Genomic DNA, 16,731 nt, shown 5'->3' with positions numbered 1-16,731 from the left:
CTCTTTCCTGCTAGGAGCCTACTACATGGACCAATGTCTGAGTGCTTTGGAAGATTAAAAATTGCTCAGGGCAGCCTGGTCCTGGCAGGCCCACTGGACGGCACAGAGGAGGAGGAGCAGGTGCAAGGCCACTTCTGGGGAGCACTGCGGTCCTGGTGGGTCAGGCGGGCATGTGAAAATAGTGCTCATTTATGTTTTACCTCATGTCCTTGCTTCCCCTAACTCCTCGTTTTAGATTTAGGACCAGCACAGGGGGACCAATCAGAGAAGAAGGTGTAGGGTTAGGATTTTCCAGTAGCGCCCACCGGCAGAGACACGGCGAGTCCTCCCGTGCTGTGTATCTGAGACAGCGGTGCCTTCCTCTGTGCTGACCACACATGGCTGCACCTCTTTGGAGCACTGACCATCTGCCATTGTGACTTTCTGCCCTGCCCCCACCCTGCTGGGGAAGGAGCTAAGGGAAGTATCACCCAGTAAAAGGATATCGTAACCCTAGCCAGTTTTGCTCCATGGTTAGAGCATCAGCCTTCGGAAGGGTCTTAAGTTTGATTCCGGTCAAGGGCAGGTACCTTGGTTGCAGGCTCAATCCCCTGCCCAGGTCAGGGCATATGCAGGAGGCAACCAATCAATGTAACTCTCACATTGATGCATCCCTCTGTCTCATATTAGCTCTTTATTATATGGGATTACATTCAATGTTTCACTTTTTGTTTCTTATTGTCATCCGAGTACAGAATGGTTATTAAAACAAATGGAATGGGCTGCCCACCATCTCCCCCTTTTCAGACACCGTGCCCGCGCTGCGAGGAAGCAGCAGTTGTGACGTGCTGGGCGCTGAGGCTGACTCCCATGCACACCGGCGTGTTAGAAGCGGGTGCCTGGGTGATGCGGGGCCTGGAGAGGGCGGGTCACTCACAGTCACCATCTACAACGTCTCCAACAACTCACTGCCCATTCTGAGCCGGCGAAGTTATTTTAGGCGAAACTTTTATTTCAAAAAGGCAATTCCTTCCAGCTGCCAGGACAGGCTGCAGGAAGAGGACAAAGTGCCATGCCAGCTGGTCTGCAGCCTGAGGACAGAGGCCCGGGGGGGAGGGGGGGAGGCCTTCTGCAAGCCGCCCTCTCTTGGGACCAGCTGACTCCGTGGCCACTCAGCAGTGTGATCTAGATCTTGCCCCAAGTCACCCAGTGAGGAAATCCTTGTCCTCCTTATCTACGCAGATCCCACCCCACAGAGAACTAGAAACCAGACCTCCAGGTCCAACTGCCCTCATTGACAGAGAAAGAGGAACGCAGAGAGAAAGGTAAAGGGAGAGGAGAATGAGAAAGAGAGGCCAAGAAGAGACGCAGAGACCAGGGAAAGCAGGGCAGAAATCAAGAGAGAAACGAAGACACAGAGATGGAGAGAGTAACAGAACAAGGAATAAAAGAAATGGAGAAATATGGGATTGGAGAGATCCACAGAGGCAAAAGGGCGGGAACATAATGGAAGATGGGAGGAAGGAAGGAAGGAAGAAAAGAAGGGAGGAAGGAAAGAAGGAAGGAAGGAAGGAAGGAAGGAAGGAAGGATGGAAGGATGGAAGGAAAGAGGGAGGAAGGGAAAGAGGGAGGGAGAGAAGAAATAAGGAAGGAAGAGAGGAAGGGAGGGAGGGAGGAAGGGAGGGAGGACCCTCTTATGATGGTCATGTTCACATCAGGCCAAGAGCCACCTGCGTCCACTGGGTGCGATCAGGCTCATGCGGGAAGCCACCCACCCAGGCCAGGAACATGTGGTGTGAGAATCCAAACTCGCTGCCAGGGGCAGGTTACCGCCGGGCTCGGCTGCATCCATAATGGATGAGGCGCCCACGGAACAGCCTCTGGAAGCTGCACTTAGTAAATTAGTTTCCAAGAGCTTTCTCCATGGACTCCCAGCCTCCGCCCAGACTATACCAGCACAGGGTACAGGGAGGGACTTGAGCACCAGGAGGGTTGGGCAACATCCCCTGCCCCACACCCCCAGGCAGGCTCTCACCCAGTGACAGCACCACCAGCCGCTGGGGGAAATGCATTCTGCAATGGAAAGATGCCCAGAAGGGGGCTGCGGCTGCAGATGGAAACTGACGTCACCTGTGTACGTGCCTACTTTACGTAGACTGCATCGAATTAACCCGACCTCTCCAGAGGAGGGCGAGGCAGGGGGAGTGTGCCTGCCCACCCACCCCTGCGGTGCTCGGCTTCAGATAGATGCCGAAGGCCGCACGGAGGAGCAGGGGAGAAACCAGAGCTCCCGCCTTGCTCAGCCGTAATTAGGTTAATGCCGAACGCGGTGAAAGCGGACCGCCTGGCATGAGGGTCTGGAAAAGGAGCCCTGCTCGCTGCCACGCCGGCCTGCAGCCGGGCAGCCGGCGGCACCTACCCTTCTTCCGGGCCTGGGCGATGACCTCGGCCGCGCTCTTGCTCATCACTTTGGTGATGTACAGGGGGCAGTTGGTCTGGTTGGCGATGGTGATGGAGCGGTTCACGGCTTCGGCCTCAACCTGCAGAGAAGCGTCTGGATGTGAGACCCGTCCCCACTCCACGAGCCCGTCGGCACCCTCCACCCTGCAAACAAAGGCCACGATGCCTGGGTGACCACCGCGTCCGCAAGACTCTACCCCGAGGGGCACGCCACATGGGACCTGCCCAGCATCACTCCGTATGGAGTGGAGTGACAGCCATTCCTTCCCGGCCCTGCTGAGGGATCTGAGTGGGGTTGGCAGGCTGCAAAGCCAGCAGCAGCCGGAAGATGCGCAGATTCTCGGGCCTCGCCCACACCCACAGGACCAGCACCCCTTGGCGGTGAGGCGCAAGGTGGTTTTTATGCTTGCTGCCATCTGAGGACCACCAAGCACAGAAATACTGCTCTCGTGTTAGTACTTCATTCCGGCTGCACGGTTTCGAGCCAAGACCGTCACTGAAGTGATCATTCGTGCTGGGCTTCTGCGCGAGGCTCACAGACGAAGCCGGCGCCGACCGAGGGACAATGCGGCCTCACAGGGCCCCGGTGGTGGGGGGAGAAGAGGGGGAGCAGGCAGCATCTGTGCAAACCCCAATGCCTCTGTGTGTGGAGCGTGGCCGTGGCCAGCCACAGGCTGGTACGACCTCCAGCACAAGAAGGGAAAGAGCTGCTCTAATTAATAACGGGATGCTTAAAACCGATGCTTCCATGGATGAAAATTCAAAGACCCCCAGGTGATGACTGCTAACTGCCTGCGCAGGTAAGACCACTTAGAATAGGGGTGTCGAACTCAATCAGAGAAGGGGCCAAAATCTAAAATCCAGCCTAAATCGCGGGCCGAATGGTTTACTGAACAGTCATAAACTGTCATTGTGATGGAAACGCAGCGGAGTGCAGTGATGACAGCGCAGTGCGGGCCACATTGCAAGGCCTGGCGGGAAGGATTTGGCCCGCGGGCCTTGTGTTTGACACATGTGACTTAGAACAAATGATATCCTCCGGAGGAATCAGCCATGCGTTTGAGTAGAGCTGTGACACAACGATGTCAGAACGCCTTTTCCTCCCTCCCAGACCTGGGGAAAGGCTGTGGCTTTATCTCTGTGAGGCAGGGCGCTGGGGGTTCCTCGGCTTTCTGACGCCTCCAGTGCCCATGCTCGGCGGTTCCCAATGTAAAGCCCGGTACACAGCAAGTGCTTGGAAATGTTTCCTGGACAAATAAACTGCTTCGCCCTGTGTTCGTGGTTAAAGCGAGGCTATTCCATGAAGAGCTGTGAGTCTCTTCGCAAGAAATGACTGGACTCCTAACTGAGTCATCTGAGCTAAAGTCATCCACAGGAGTTTAGCCAAGAGCTGACGTTCTATAATTGCATTAACTGGCGATCTAATTTAATATCCTAAGACAACACTCCCATTTGGCCTTTCAGGCATCAAATATGTGAAGAGAGATGTCTAGAAATCTGAAGGCAAACCAAATGGCTCTTGAAAAAGCTCATTAAACATCCAAATATTTTTAATTCCTGGAATAGCTAACTGATCAGCTCCCTCTTTCTCCTGGGCTCCAGTTACAACCAAAGTGCCTCTGGCCCAGGCAGCACACAGGACAGACGTCCTCCATCTCTGTGGCCTCCTCACAAGTCTGCAGATTAGCCCAGATGGTGTGGCTCAGTGGTTGAACGCCGACCTATGAACCAAGGGATTGCGGTTCGATTCCTGGTCACATGCCCAGGTCCCCCGCAGGCTCCATTCCTAGTGCGAGGAGGGACAAGGGTGTGTGTGCAGGAGGTAGCCGGTCAATGATTCTCTTTCATCATTGATGTTTCTCCCTCTCTCTCTCCCTCTCCCTTCCTCTCTAAAGTCATTAAAAATGCATATTAAAAAAAAAGTCTGCAGACTGAAAAGGACTCCACCAGAATCCTCATCGCTTCCCAGGGGTGCCAGTGACTTCCCAATTCACTGTCCCAACCCAGACACTTTGAAAGCTCACAGAGGCACCATTCATAACGGCAGGGAGCAATGGGTGGGGACTGGGCTGTCCCGGGTGCACTGGGATGAGTAATCATCCTAATTAGGGAGTAAATGGAGCAAAAGTGTCAGTTCTATCGCAGCCCTACCCAAGAGGACCGGCTTCCAGGAAGACGGGCTTTGGTTCGGAGAATCCGGGTCCCAGGGTCCTGTCGGGATTCGCTCATCCCCTGAGAGGTTCTGACCCCACTTCCCCCACCCTCGCCCAGGCCTGGAATGAGGGCAGAGGCCAAACTACAAGATTAGCTCGTGGAGAGAGAAGGTCATTTACACAACTCTCCAGGCTGCACCCAGAGCCACGAAAAAATCCACATTTCTCCTTCTATGTGTATAGGTGTGTGCCTGACAGGCAGCATAACTCCCTCTCTCTCTCTCTCTCTCTCTCTCTCTCAGGCAGCATAACTCTCTCTCTCTCTCTCTCTCTCTCTCTCTCTCTCTCACACACACACACACACACACACACACACTGCTTTAAATACTGCTGCTTTAAAACACTATAAAAATAGTGTTAGAACTAGAAATAAAACTATCATTTGCCTCACCATAGAGCTCTCAGAATGTGGGTGGTCCCTAGCCCTGCTTTCTGACTTTGAAAATGAGCATGCCTCCCTGGCTGGCAGTACTCGGTGGTTAGAGCATCAACTGCACACTAGAGGGTCTCGGGTTTGATTCCTGGTCAGGGACATATACCTGGGTTGCAGGTTCGATCCCCCGCCCTGGTCAGGGCACATGGGAGAGGCAACCAATTGCTGTTTCTCTCTCTCCTCCTCCTCCCTTCCATCCACTCTCTCTTAAAAAACAAAAATTAATGGAGAAGATATTCTCTGGTGATGATTAATAAAATGAAATTTAAAAATGCAACATCCCAAGGTCCAGAGAGAAAAGCAAACTAGATAGGGACACAAAGTGTCAGTACACACAACAGTGTTAATACACACACCAGCCTCAGGACACACAGAGTCAGCACACACAACAGGATTAACACACACACCAGCCCCAGGACACACAGGTCAGTGCCAGCATGCCCTTCATGGCTCAGTCCCCAGCATCTATGTAGCCCTCAAGGCCGTTAGAAAGTTCCTTTCAGTAAACAATTCTTCGACACCCTCACTTCCGAGCCAGTCTTTCCCCCTCCCCCCTATCATAGGGGTCACGCTCTCCTCCACCTTGCTGCCCCCATGGGGCTGCAGTCCTACTACGTGCTGGGACCTTTGATGGAAAGGTGCTTTCTAGATTTCTGCAGTCCCTGCGTCTCCCTTCCAATCTTCGCTGCAAACGGCAGCCACGCTGGCGGCCCCCGGGGTGCGGGGAGAGCAGCAGAGGCGGGGACCGCTCCGCGCAGCCCAGCGCACGCCGCAGAGCTGCGTTCTCGCAGGCTCTGCACCGCTATGTCCTAGGGATGGCAGCATCGCCCCCGCCGGACAGCGAATGAGGCTCAAGGCTCCCAGAACGGTTCCACATTTTATCGCTCACGTAGGGATTAATACACAACAGACCCCTGGTTGGCGACAAGCTGAAAATTGCCACCAGCGGCGGAGGGCGAAGGCGTGGGACGTGCTGGCAGCTATCCTAAGGGAACACGAGCCCTGTGCCTAGCAGAGGGCAGGGCCTCTGAGCCGCTGGGAAAAGCAGGCGGAAGAGAACGTCCCCAGCAGCAGTCCCTCGGGAGATGAGAGGTCGCCCCAAGGAGCTAAGGGCTCCCCATGATGGAACGTTCTGCCAGCCCCCAGAAAAGCCTCCGTGACCCACTGCTGTGGATTCCGAAACACTCAAAGCAGCAACTGCTACAAGAGAAGTCTCTTGGGACAACGGCCTTGATTTCTGTGGTCAAAACGGCAACCAGAATGGTGTTCCCCTGGTAGCTTCGGCGTATCCAGCGAGCCCAGGGCGGGCTCTGCGTTCTGATTTGGAGTTTGCAGGGATCTGGGGGTGCAGAGCAGACAGCAGAGAGAAGGGGAAGCAAGCCCCACCAAGACTCTCAATTGAAAGGAGCGCAGGGCCCACAGAACAGCCTCGTGGAACAGGGAGAGCGGTGTTTGCTCTCAGGGCCAGCGCCTTCCTGCCACCTGCACAGTCAGCGGGACAAGGCGGGCAGCTCCTCAGCCAACGCCTGAGAAGCGCTGAAAGGCCACACGTTCTACTTTACTGATTTTTTTACAAAGAGGAAGGGAGAGGGAGAGAGAGCTAGAAACATCGATGACAGAGAAACATCGACCAGCTGCCTCCTGCACACCCCCTACCGGGGATGTGCCGCAAACAAAGTACATGCCCTTGACTGAAATCGAACCAGGGACCATTCAGTCCACAGGCCGATGCTTTATCCACTGAGCCAAGCCGGTTAGCACACATTCTGCTTTAGAAAAAGCGATTCTCGATCACGTACGATGTGGGCCCCCGCCCACGGTAACTTACAGCCTCACCATCCAAGTCCACAGTTCTCAGCCTTGGTGCTTGCAAGGCCCCAGCTCCTCATTTCCCTCCCCTACTTCCAAAAATTGGACCTGCCAAACCCTGCTGGTCACCCTGGGCAGACCTACCACGGGAAAACACACAGTTCTCTTATGCTTTTAGATAATCCCCGTCACTAATGCTCGGTGACTGGTAAGAGAGATCCTGGAGGCCCCAAGATCTGAACCACGAAACCCAGATTGCAGGACGCTGATGGAAAGCTGTTGGTGTCCCCCAAGAAAGGGCTGAGAATCCGAGACAGAGAGAGGAGTGTTCAGGCTAAGCAAGCCACACTGCTTTATCCTCCACTCCGTCTCCCCCTGCACTCTGCCTGAGCAGACACAGGAGGGTAACCTGTGACCTCGGATGACCCAAACAGCCTCAGGAGCCCCAGCTCTGCGCGCAGGAGGGTGTGCAGCCCTGGCAGCCCAGGAACCTGCAGGGCCTTCGCTGCATCGGCAGGTGCTCACCTCCTCAGGCCGGCTCAGCACGTGTCCCTCGGGGCCCGTGATGCCCAGGTCCAGGATCCGCTGCTGCTCCTGCGACGTTTAAAGAAAGCCAGGCCGTCAGAGGCTGTGTGTGTACACGTGCATGTGCGTGTCTCTGTGTGGGACCGCAGGTGACCTGGGTAGTAAGTTACTCAGGCAAGACGTAAAAATGGTGCTGCTGACCCCCTGGCCCTCGGGCCAAGACCCCATGAAGAGAAAGGCTCACTGCCCGACTCCCAGGCCTGCCTGAGCTCTCACAGGCCAGTCACAGCCTCCCAAACGCACGCAGCTGCTCCCTGGGATGCTGGTAAACTGTCTGCCCGTGGGGCTCCACAGCCACCCCACACAGACAGCTGCACCCAGCACGGAGAGACTCCCGGTCTCCGGAAAGGGAGCAGGCTGTGTGTCCCACGGAACGCACCAAGAGCGCCTGCGGCCCCCGCTGCAGCGAGGCCACACAGCACCCAGATGGCCCCATCAGGCCCCCTGCTTTCCCTCCCGGGGCTGAGCGACAGAAGCCATCACTTCCCAAGCCTGCCCCCCGCCCTGCGGCTCACGCAGAAAGCAGCGATGGACAGGAAGGCGCCGTACCTCTGCGATGATGTCGCCGTTCTCTGCGTGGACTTGGGCGATGGCACCGATGTCCCGGATCACGCTCAGTACTTCGTAGATCTGGGGGGGAGGGAGTTGGGGTCAGAGACGGGGACCTCCAGCTTCCTGTTCACCAGCACAACCCTGTCCCCGACGGCCACAAGCTCCAGAAGTGGCCCCCATCTCCTCGGGGCTTCTACAAGCTGGTGTTTTTACGGATCCGGAGGGCAACACTTCTGGCCGAGTGTGGCAGAGCGGACCCTCCAGTCATCAGCAGAGGCAGAGTAACCGAACAGGATGTGAACAGAGAGTAAGAGCTCAGAGGAGACCCCAGGCTCTGCGCACATCCCTCAGCCACACTGTCGGATGGCGTGCTGACTGCCGAGCCGGGTACAACCCCAGTCCTGGCTCACATCATCCCTAAAGGTGGAGTCAGAGCCAGGACTTGACCCACCAGCCATTGCCCCTGAAGCTAAGGGATGTGCATACACTCGAGGCCGCTCTCAAGACAACAGCCTTGGCCCCGTGTGCCAAATGCCAAGGAACGGCTCAGAAAAGCTACTCCTCTTACCTGGGAATCCGTCAGCTGGAAGCGATCTTTGAAAGCCATGTACACGAGGAAGGAATTTACCCCTGGAGGACAGACAAAACAGACAAAATGCATGACTGTAAGTGGCCATCCAAACAATCTGGAAGGGTATAAAACCATTAAAATATTATGTGTATGCGTATGTGTATTATATACAGTATAGGCAAAAAGTAGGTTTACAGTTGATGGTATGGAAAAAGACGTACAGGATATGGTTATTACATTATTCCAATAGCTTATTAACTGTGTATCCTGTACTCACAACCAGAAACCTACTTCTGCCCCCACCCTCCACCTCCTCACCCCCCACTCCCCTACCTCCCCACCCCATTCAGAGAGAAAGAGAGACAGGTGGAGACGCAGAGAGGATGATAAAGCAAATGAGGTACAATATAAACAACTGGTGAATCTGGGAATAAAGTGTGAAAGCTTTTTTTAGTATTCTTACAATTTTCCTCTAGGGTTAAAACTACATAAAAATTAAAAGTTGCTGTTATGTGTACACCCACACAAATACACACAGCAGCAGCATTCCAATACCAAAGAGTCGAAGCAACCCAAGTGTGCACGGACAGACGAACGGACAAATACAATGTTGCACAGTCATCTAGTGGCATTTCACTCAGGCTCAAGCAGGATAGCAAGAAGCTAGGAAAACTCCTTGGCAAGTAAAGTGGGGACACTGACAGACAGCCGAGCAATTCACGGCGGATACAGAAGGTCACTTCCTAAAGATAACACTTGGGTCTTCGTTGTACTTGAGCTCCAGGCCCAGGAAAGCAACAAAACCAGGTGGGTGACATCAGGACCAGCTGCAATGACTAATGAATGAGCCATGTCCTGGCACTGGCCAATCAGTGGAGGCCACGACCCTGACGACCTGACCACCTGGAAAAGCTGAAGAATATTCTATTGAGATCTTCCCCTAACATCTGCCCTAAACCCTCAAAACAAAGGAGCCAGCCCACCCTCTGGGAGTACCTTCCTCATCCACCTCCCCCACCCATGTGCATCTCATAAACTCTAAGAGTCCCAAGAGATTTGTGACCAGGGGAGCAATGGGCAGGAGCAGCTCATCCCGGGTTAACCCCCAGAGCCTGTCCCCTTTCCTCTGACTTTGCAGTGAGCTGACTGCAGCCCACCCCAGCTCATTTCTTTCCTGTAACATTTTTAGGGAATCGAAGCAGCCCCACACAGGTTCCCTCCTGTTGCTGCTTCTACTCTAAACCTTTCCTTGTTCACTGTCCCCAGATTTAATACACATACTCCCACAGTCACCTGGAGTCCCGTTGTGAAATCTTTTTGCATGAAGTCAAGAACCTACACACTACCAGTGCCCGAGGCAGACCCAGTCCGGGCTGGTCCCCTTTCCGGTAACATTCTGACACTTGCCACAACACGGCTCAACCCTGAGGATATTATGCTCCGTGAAAAAAAAGCCAGTCACAAAAAAGATAAATACTGCAGGATTCCACTTACATGTCACTTTCATAGAGACAGAAAGTGGAATGGCAGAGAATGGGGTTGCCAAGGGCTAGGGGGGAGGGAGAATGGGGAATTATTGTTTAATGAGGACAGAGTTTCCGTTTGGAAAGGTGAAAAGTTCCAGAGGAGCATGGTGGGGATAGTTGTTCAACAATGTGAATGTACTTAATGCCACCAAACAGTACACTTACAGTGATTAAGGTGGTAAATTTTGTTATGCTGTATTGTACTGCAATTAAAAGTTAAAAAGTTTTCCCCAACTGTTGTGACTTTAACAAGGCAATGAAATAGAAGACCTTATTGATGAAGATCTGTAATGAGTCTTTTCTGTGGTGAACAGACTGCCCTCCATGCTGACTTAAGAAGAAGGTCCTTGAGTGTGACAAGCATATGTTGCAGTTCTCATCCTGGTAATTTTAGAGTTCTCGCCTCCCTCGTGTGAGAACAAATATATCTGCCCAAATGGCAAACAACTGTATGACAACCTCACAGCCTTGGAGCTTAACCCAAGGGTGCTGCTGGCAGTGCTGTGAGCTGCCTAAGTTCAAGCCTCAGGACATGTCGGCCCTTCTCTGTTGCCAGGCAACAGTTGTTATGGTAACTCTCTTGGTTGAGTTCGACTAGATTTATTTCTAAGTATCAAAAGTTAAATCTTGGCATTCTCAAAAGTGAGAAAGATCAAGCTACTTCCTTTTCTGTTAGGCCTTCATAGTAGAAAGAATCTTAGGATATCTAGTACAATACCCTCCAGTGAGAGTTGGTGTTTTCTTTTAATTGAGACTTAAAAAATTTAAGGAATTTGCCCAAGGTCACACAGCTAATTTGTGGAAGAGCAAAGCAATAAATCCAAAACTTTATATTTCCATTTTGGGCTACTTCCACCATATCTCTGGATATCTACTACTACAGGCCCAGTGCACAAAATTCGTACATGTGTCCCTTAGCCCAGCCTGAACCCTCTCCAATCTGGGACCCCTCAAGGGATGTCCGACTGCCCGTTTAGGCCCGATCTTACTTGGGCAATCGGACATCCCTCTCACAATCCAGGACTGCTGGCTCCTAACTGCTTGCCTGCTTGCCTTCCTGATTGCTCCTAAATGCTTCTGCCTGCCACCCAGATAACCCCCTAACCACTCCCCTGACAGCCTAATTTTCGCTTAACTGCTCCCCTGCCAGCCTTATTGCCCCTAACTGCCCTCCCCTGCAGGCCTGGTCGCCCCCAAATTCCCTCCTCTGCTGGCCTGGTCACCCCTAACTGCCCTCTCTTGCAGGCGTGGTCCCTCCCAAATACCCTCCCCTGCTGGCCATCTCGTTGTGGCCATCTTGTGTCCACATGTGGGCAGCCATCTTGTGTATTGGAGTAATGGTCAACTTGCATATTATTCTTTTATTAGATAGGATATCTATATCTAGCAATTTCCCTCCTGCCATTTTATTCACAACTCATGGGACTTCTGAGCTTAGAAATCTCTGAACTCGAAAGCAATAGATGCTTCCCCAACAGTTAAGATCCAATGAGGTCTACATGTGACCCAGGTCTATAGCCAAGTTTAAGGGATACCTGCAAGAGGATATAATTTGGTTATACCACTCAAAATCCCAAGTTTCCTGGGGATAACAGGCTCCCAGGGGCATTTTGAAGTAGTCAAGATCCCTTCAGCCTCCCTGAAAATCTTTCAGAACCCAGTCCTTGGAATCCTACTCCCCAAAAGAGTCCTATGGATCAACAGACCCCTTAGGTTTTCCCACAATCTCCTCACCCTCAAATCTGTCCTGGTTCTTCCAGGTTTGCAGGAAGAAGCTGCTCAAGTCTTCTACCCCAGGTCCCAGGCACTCTCCTGTGACTGCCCAGAATCCTCACTGGCTCATCACTCTCGTAGCCTCAACTCCCCAGCTTGGCTTGGGCACATGGTTCCCTCAAACCAATAAGCTGCAAGCAGCTGTTACATAAGAGCAGGTCCCTAGAATAAGGCTCAGGTTCTCATATCAGTGAAAGCTTCTTTGGCTGCGCTGGGTGTGGCCACCTCCAATCAGCATGAGCTGCAGCCGAAGCCCTGTCTCCCACAGGCCCGGGGTGAGACCCAAAAGGGATCTATTAAGTACAGAGCTTGTCTCCACAGGGCTGTGCCAGCCCATGACCTGAGGGTGCTGGGTCCACACAACCTACCGTGATCCTTCACCAGGGCCTCCATCTCCTCTTGGATGCCCTTGTGCCACTCGGTGATGTCCACGTGCAGAGAGTAGTCGCAGCAGGACTTGCTGTCGGCCCATTCCCTCCACTGGTCGAAGGCAGCCAGCAGGCTTGTCCCAGGCTCTGGCACGACATGGTCAACTAGAAGAGAACAGGCATTTGTCATCATCAACAAAAGCCTCCAGGGCCACAGGCCAGCAGCTGTTTTTCCCATTTCAACCCTGCACAAGCCTTCTTGGTTTCAAAGTCGAGATGGTGATCTCTACAATCGGCTCCTAATAATCCACTTAAACCAGGTGACTACCCAAGAGGGAGAAAGCAGAAACTTGGCATGGCATGGTCACTCCAGTAAAACCACGCATGAACTGCCCAGATCTGATTTCCCAGCTCAAAGCCCCTGAAAGGACACACCTTGGGCACATTTCGTGGACAATGAGTCATTATGGACAATGGCAGTGTCAAATGGCCAGCCCGAGCTGCCAAGCCCTTCCTTGTGTTAATAGCTGCTTGTGAGACGCCCCCCACCAGACAGCAAGGAACTTGAAGTTGCTGGACCCCAGCCACACAGACAGAGCCTTTTCAAAGATCCCCGGCCTATCCACTCTCTCATCACCACTCGTATTTCTGCAGCATAATACCACTTTGTAAATTAAGGGAGAGCTTTCATCAGAAGAGTTCAAAGTGTTTTAGAACTGTGGTCATTGTTATATTATTATTGAGCTCGGCTGATATGGAGAGAGAGAGTTCTCTGGAGTCAAGCGGACCAGAGGTTTTGGGTAAGCTACTTAACCTGTGCGGGTTTAAAATGGGGGTACTGTGTACCATATACATTTGCCGTGAAGATTAATTGGGACGGCGTATCAACCTTAAGTCACTCCCTCATTTAAATCTGCCAATGGCTTCCTCTTGCTCTTCAGATAAAGACTAAAGTCCCCAACAAGGTCTGCGTGCTCCGGCCCATGACTGCCTCCACCACATCACCTTGGGAGCACCGACCCCTCCCAGGCTGCTCTCACTTCCTAAAATATCAGCCTGCTCCCTTCTGCTATGGGGCCCTGGCACATGTTGTGTCTCCTAGGGGTTGGAGAGCTTCCACCCAGTTAACATGGCAACAGGAAGTTTACAGGATCTATTATTACTCATCTTCCACACAGAGACACTAAATTTCAAAATGAAATCACTTGTCCAAGGTCAAATCAAACTTGTGCAGCCAAGAAAATAAAGCCCAGGACTCTTTACCCCTTAAGCAATGATTCATTCTGCTAAATAAAATATCACATTTTCTAGACCCAGCTAAGCAATTCTCAGCTAAGAAAATGCCAGCCCAAGCAATGCTAGTCAGCTCAGGTTTCTGAAATGGATCAAATCTTGCAGATGCTGCTAAATTGGAATCAACTGAGCTTGGCTCTATATGTCTCAAAAATGTGGGCATTCTTGGCGGGTTGGAGGGGGTCAATGGTAGGAAAAAGAGGACAAAGGTAATACTTTCAACGATAAAGAATTATTAAAAAAAAATGTGGGCATCTAAGCTGAATTTTCTTTTGACAATATTTACTTTTTATAAGCAGTAGTATATGCAATTAAATGGGTACATACATAGCTGGCACTATAATACAATGTTGTCTAATGGAAGCAATGAGGATGTGTGTACTTCTAATACAATCGTTCCATCTAGAAACCCTGACAAAACAACCCCAGTATCTGTCCTTGTGTTTCCCTGCTTGGGAAGGAGGGCGGTGAGCAGTTTGGACAGAATCTCCCTAGTCACACCCCACTCCCCTGGCTTCATCTCTAGCCCTCCTCCAAACCACTCTTCCTAAACACCAGAAGGATCCTAATCCTTTAATCCGGTCCTGTCATTCCCTGATTAAATCCTTCAGTAGCTGGCCACCATCTTTAGAGGACACATTCAAGCTACTCCCCTGGGCCCTGTGCATCCAGTCCTGGCTCATCCCCCACCCTCACCCCTCACCCCTGCATTCTCTCTGCCACCTGCTCCCGGCTCTCCACCATCAGGCCACCCCAGCTGTTTTTCATCCCCTGACCAGCCCAACCCCTCCCAAACTCCCGGCCTTTGTGCAAGCAGTACTCTCTCTGGAAATCCATTCCCCCTGTTCTTTAGTCAGGCATCTCCTCCTCCCCGTGGGGCTAAATGTCACCATCCCAGGGCCACATACCATCTGCAGGCATTTCTGTATCCGTTTCCATAATTTATGATTTAACTGCCTGCACCAGGTTCCACATGCCATCACAGCAGGCAATAAGGGCCTGAATACAGTAAGTGCTCAATAAATGTTTTCAGCAAATGAAGGACTGTTCCCCCCAACCTTGCAAGACCAGGTCAAACAGAAGGAAGTGCTCTCCTGGAAACACATCAGGATTTTCCTTTTCAACTCCAAGAGTGTGTAAGAAAATCCTCAAAACTCCAGGGTATATGAAAAATTATCTTGAGAGTTTATTAAAGCACAGATCCCTGGACATCACCTCAGGGTTTCAGGTTCTGTGGGTCTAGACTGCGACTGGAGAAATTGCATTTTCACTAATAAAAGAGAAAGATGCAAATTGACCGTTCCTTCATGACGCCCACCAGCCAATCAGGCGGGTGTATGTGAATTAACCCAACAAAGATGGCAGGTTAATTTGCATATGCAGGTGCCAAGTGGCTGGGGGCAGGGTGGGACACAGGTGTTCCGCACCACCCCAGCAGCTCCAGGCCTCTGGGCAGCATAGGAAGGTGGGAAGGCCGCTCCGGCCTGAGCAAAGGCAATGCCGGCAGCCAGGGGAAGGCAGGCCCATTCTTGCACGAATCTTCCCGCATTGGGCCTCTGGTTTTTAATTAGCTCCCTGGGAGCTAACGAGTCTGCCTCTGACCACCTGAACATCACTAAGGGGAGGTCGTTTCCCATTTACTTCTCCTACACCTCTATTCACTTGTGCCCGTTTCACTGCACACAACAGCATTATCACTTACACACACAGCGTGGTCCCCTGCTGTCATACTGTGGCTCCCCTTCATGTCCACAAACACTCCCACAGTTGTGAGCCCATGAAAACTCAGGACAGACAAAGCTGAGGGCTTCAGGGAAGTAAACACATTCCCTCCGGGAGCTCATGACACTCAAGAAATGTGTCCACGAAAAGCTCCCACATGTTTTCCCACAGTCCTCCTTCCGTAGAAGCTCTCCTGGGAAGAGCTGGCCCAGGGACAGGGCAGAAGGTCATGCTCACTTCCGAAGGGAGTAGATCTCCACTGCCTTCCCTCGGGTGACTTCTAGGCTATCTGTCCCTATGAGCACGGCTTCTGCCTTGCAGCTGACTCCTCCCACTCATTAAGACATGAAGGAAAGCTCACTAGCCCAGCCTCACATCCCCCACCCCCCACCTTGCCCCCAGCAATGAACAAAACACAGACTTGGGTTCAATGGGCCCCGAGTTCAATTCGAATTCTTGCAGCAGCACTCCCTTACTGCACACACTGTCTCTGGGAACTCTATTTTCTTCATATATACTGAGTGGCCAGATTACTATTATATGATCTCTGAATGCATAATAATCTGGCCACTCAGTGTGTGTGTGTGTGTGTGTGTGTGTGTGTGTGGTCCAGTGCATGAATTTGTGCATGGGTGGGGTCCAGCCAGCCTGGCCAGGGGGAGGGGACACGGGTGGTTGGCCAGCCTGCCTGCTGGTCGAACTCCTGGTCGAGGGGACAATTTGCATATTAGCCTTTTATTATATAGGATATACACTGAGTAGCAAGATTATTATGGGTTCAGAGATCATAATAATCTGGCTACTCAGTGTATAAACCAGGGGCATGAAGCCACCTGGTAGGCAGGGCGGCAAGACCTAAAAGCACCTGGCAAAACGGCAGCCAGTGTTCATGCCCCGGGCGAGCAATGGGAAACGCCACCGTGGTGTCGGCAGCAAGCCCGTGAGTCTGGTTTATGAGGGAGCCATCAACCTGCCCCAGGACAGCGGCCTGAATTCAGGCGTGACAACCGGTGTCCAGAAGTGCTTTCATCTAGAAGACACCAGCTATTTCCAAAGGACTGTTATTTCTTCTCTTTAAACTGTCAGAAGACCCTAAATTCCTCACGGCTTTGTTGCGATATAATTCCCACGCTATACAATTCACCCAGTAACATGGAACCATTCAGTGGTGTTTCGTCTAGTCACAGGGTTGTGTAACCGGCACCACAGTCTATTTGTAGAGCGTCACCCACCAAAGGGGAATTACCCAAAGAGGAAGCCCGGGCCACGAGCAGCCTGGCCCTGCCAGTCCCGGCTGCAGGCAGCCTCTGGTTTGCTTTCTGACTCTATGGCTTTGCCTGTTCAGGAAATTTCATACAAATGGAATCATACAAGCAAGATGTGGTCTTTTGTGTCTGGCTCCCCTCACTTAGCGTCATGTTTCCAAGGTTTGTCCATGTTGTAGCGT

The 16,731-nt window shown here is 52.1% G+C and overlaps 1 protein-coding gene across 2 annotated transcripts in view; it reads right to left on the bottom strand.

Moving 5' to 3' along the window:
• The window catches only part of DPYSL2 (dihydropyrimidinase like 2), a 120,815-nt gene that overhangs the window by 17,952 nt on the left and 86,132 nt on the right, over positions 1–16,731 (bottom strand). For both annotated transcript variants that reach the window (XM_036450140.2, XM_036450142.2), the window contains exons 4-8: positions 12,270–12,434; positions 8,600–8,661; positions 8,029–8,109; positions 7,420–7,488; positions 2,399–2,519 (exon numbers count right to left, since the gene is read on the bottom strand). In XM_036450140.2, the coding sequence (XP_036306033.1) occupies positions 2,399–2,519; positions 7,420–7,488; positions 8,029–8,109; positions 8,600–8,661; positions 12,270–12,434 (498 nt within the window). The remainder of the gene's footprint in view (positions 1–2,398; positions 2,520–7,419; positions 7,489–8,028; positions 8,110–8,599; positions 8,662–12,269; positions 12,435–16,731) is intronic.

This window comes from Pipistrellus kuhlii, unplaced genomic scaffold, assembly GCF_014108245.1.
Source record: "Pipistrellus kuhlii isolate mPipKuh1 unplaced genomic scaffold, mPipKuh1.p scaffold_m20_p_21, whole genome shotgun sequence".
Lineage (NCBI taxonomy): Eukaryota > Metazoa > Chordata > Mammalia > Chiroptera > Vespertilionidae > Pipistrellus > Pipistrellus kuhlii.
Note: the sequence above shows the minus strand (reverse complement) of the source record. Positions and strands in the feature narration are given on the sequence as shown.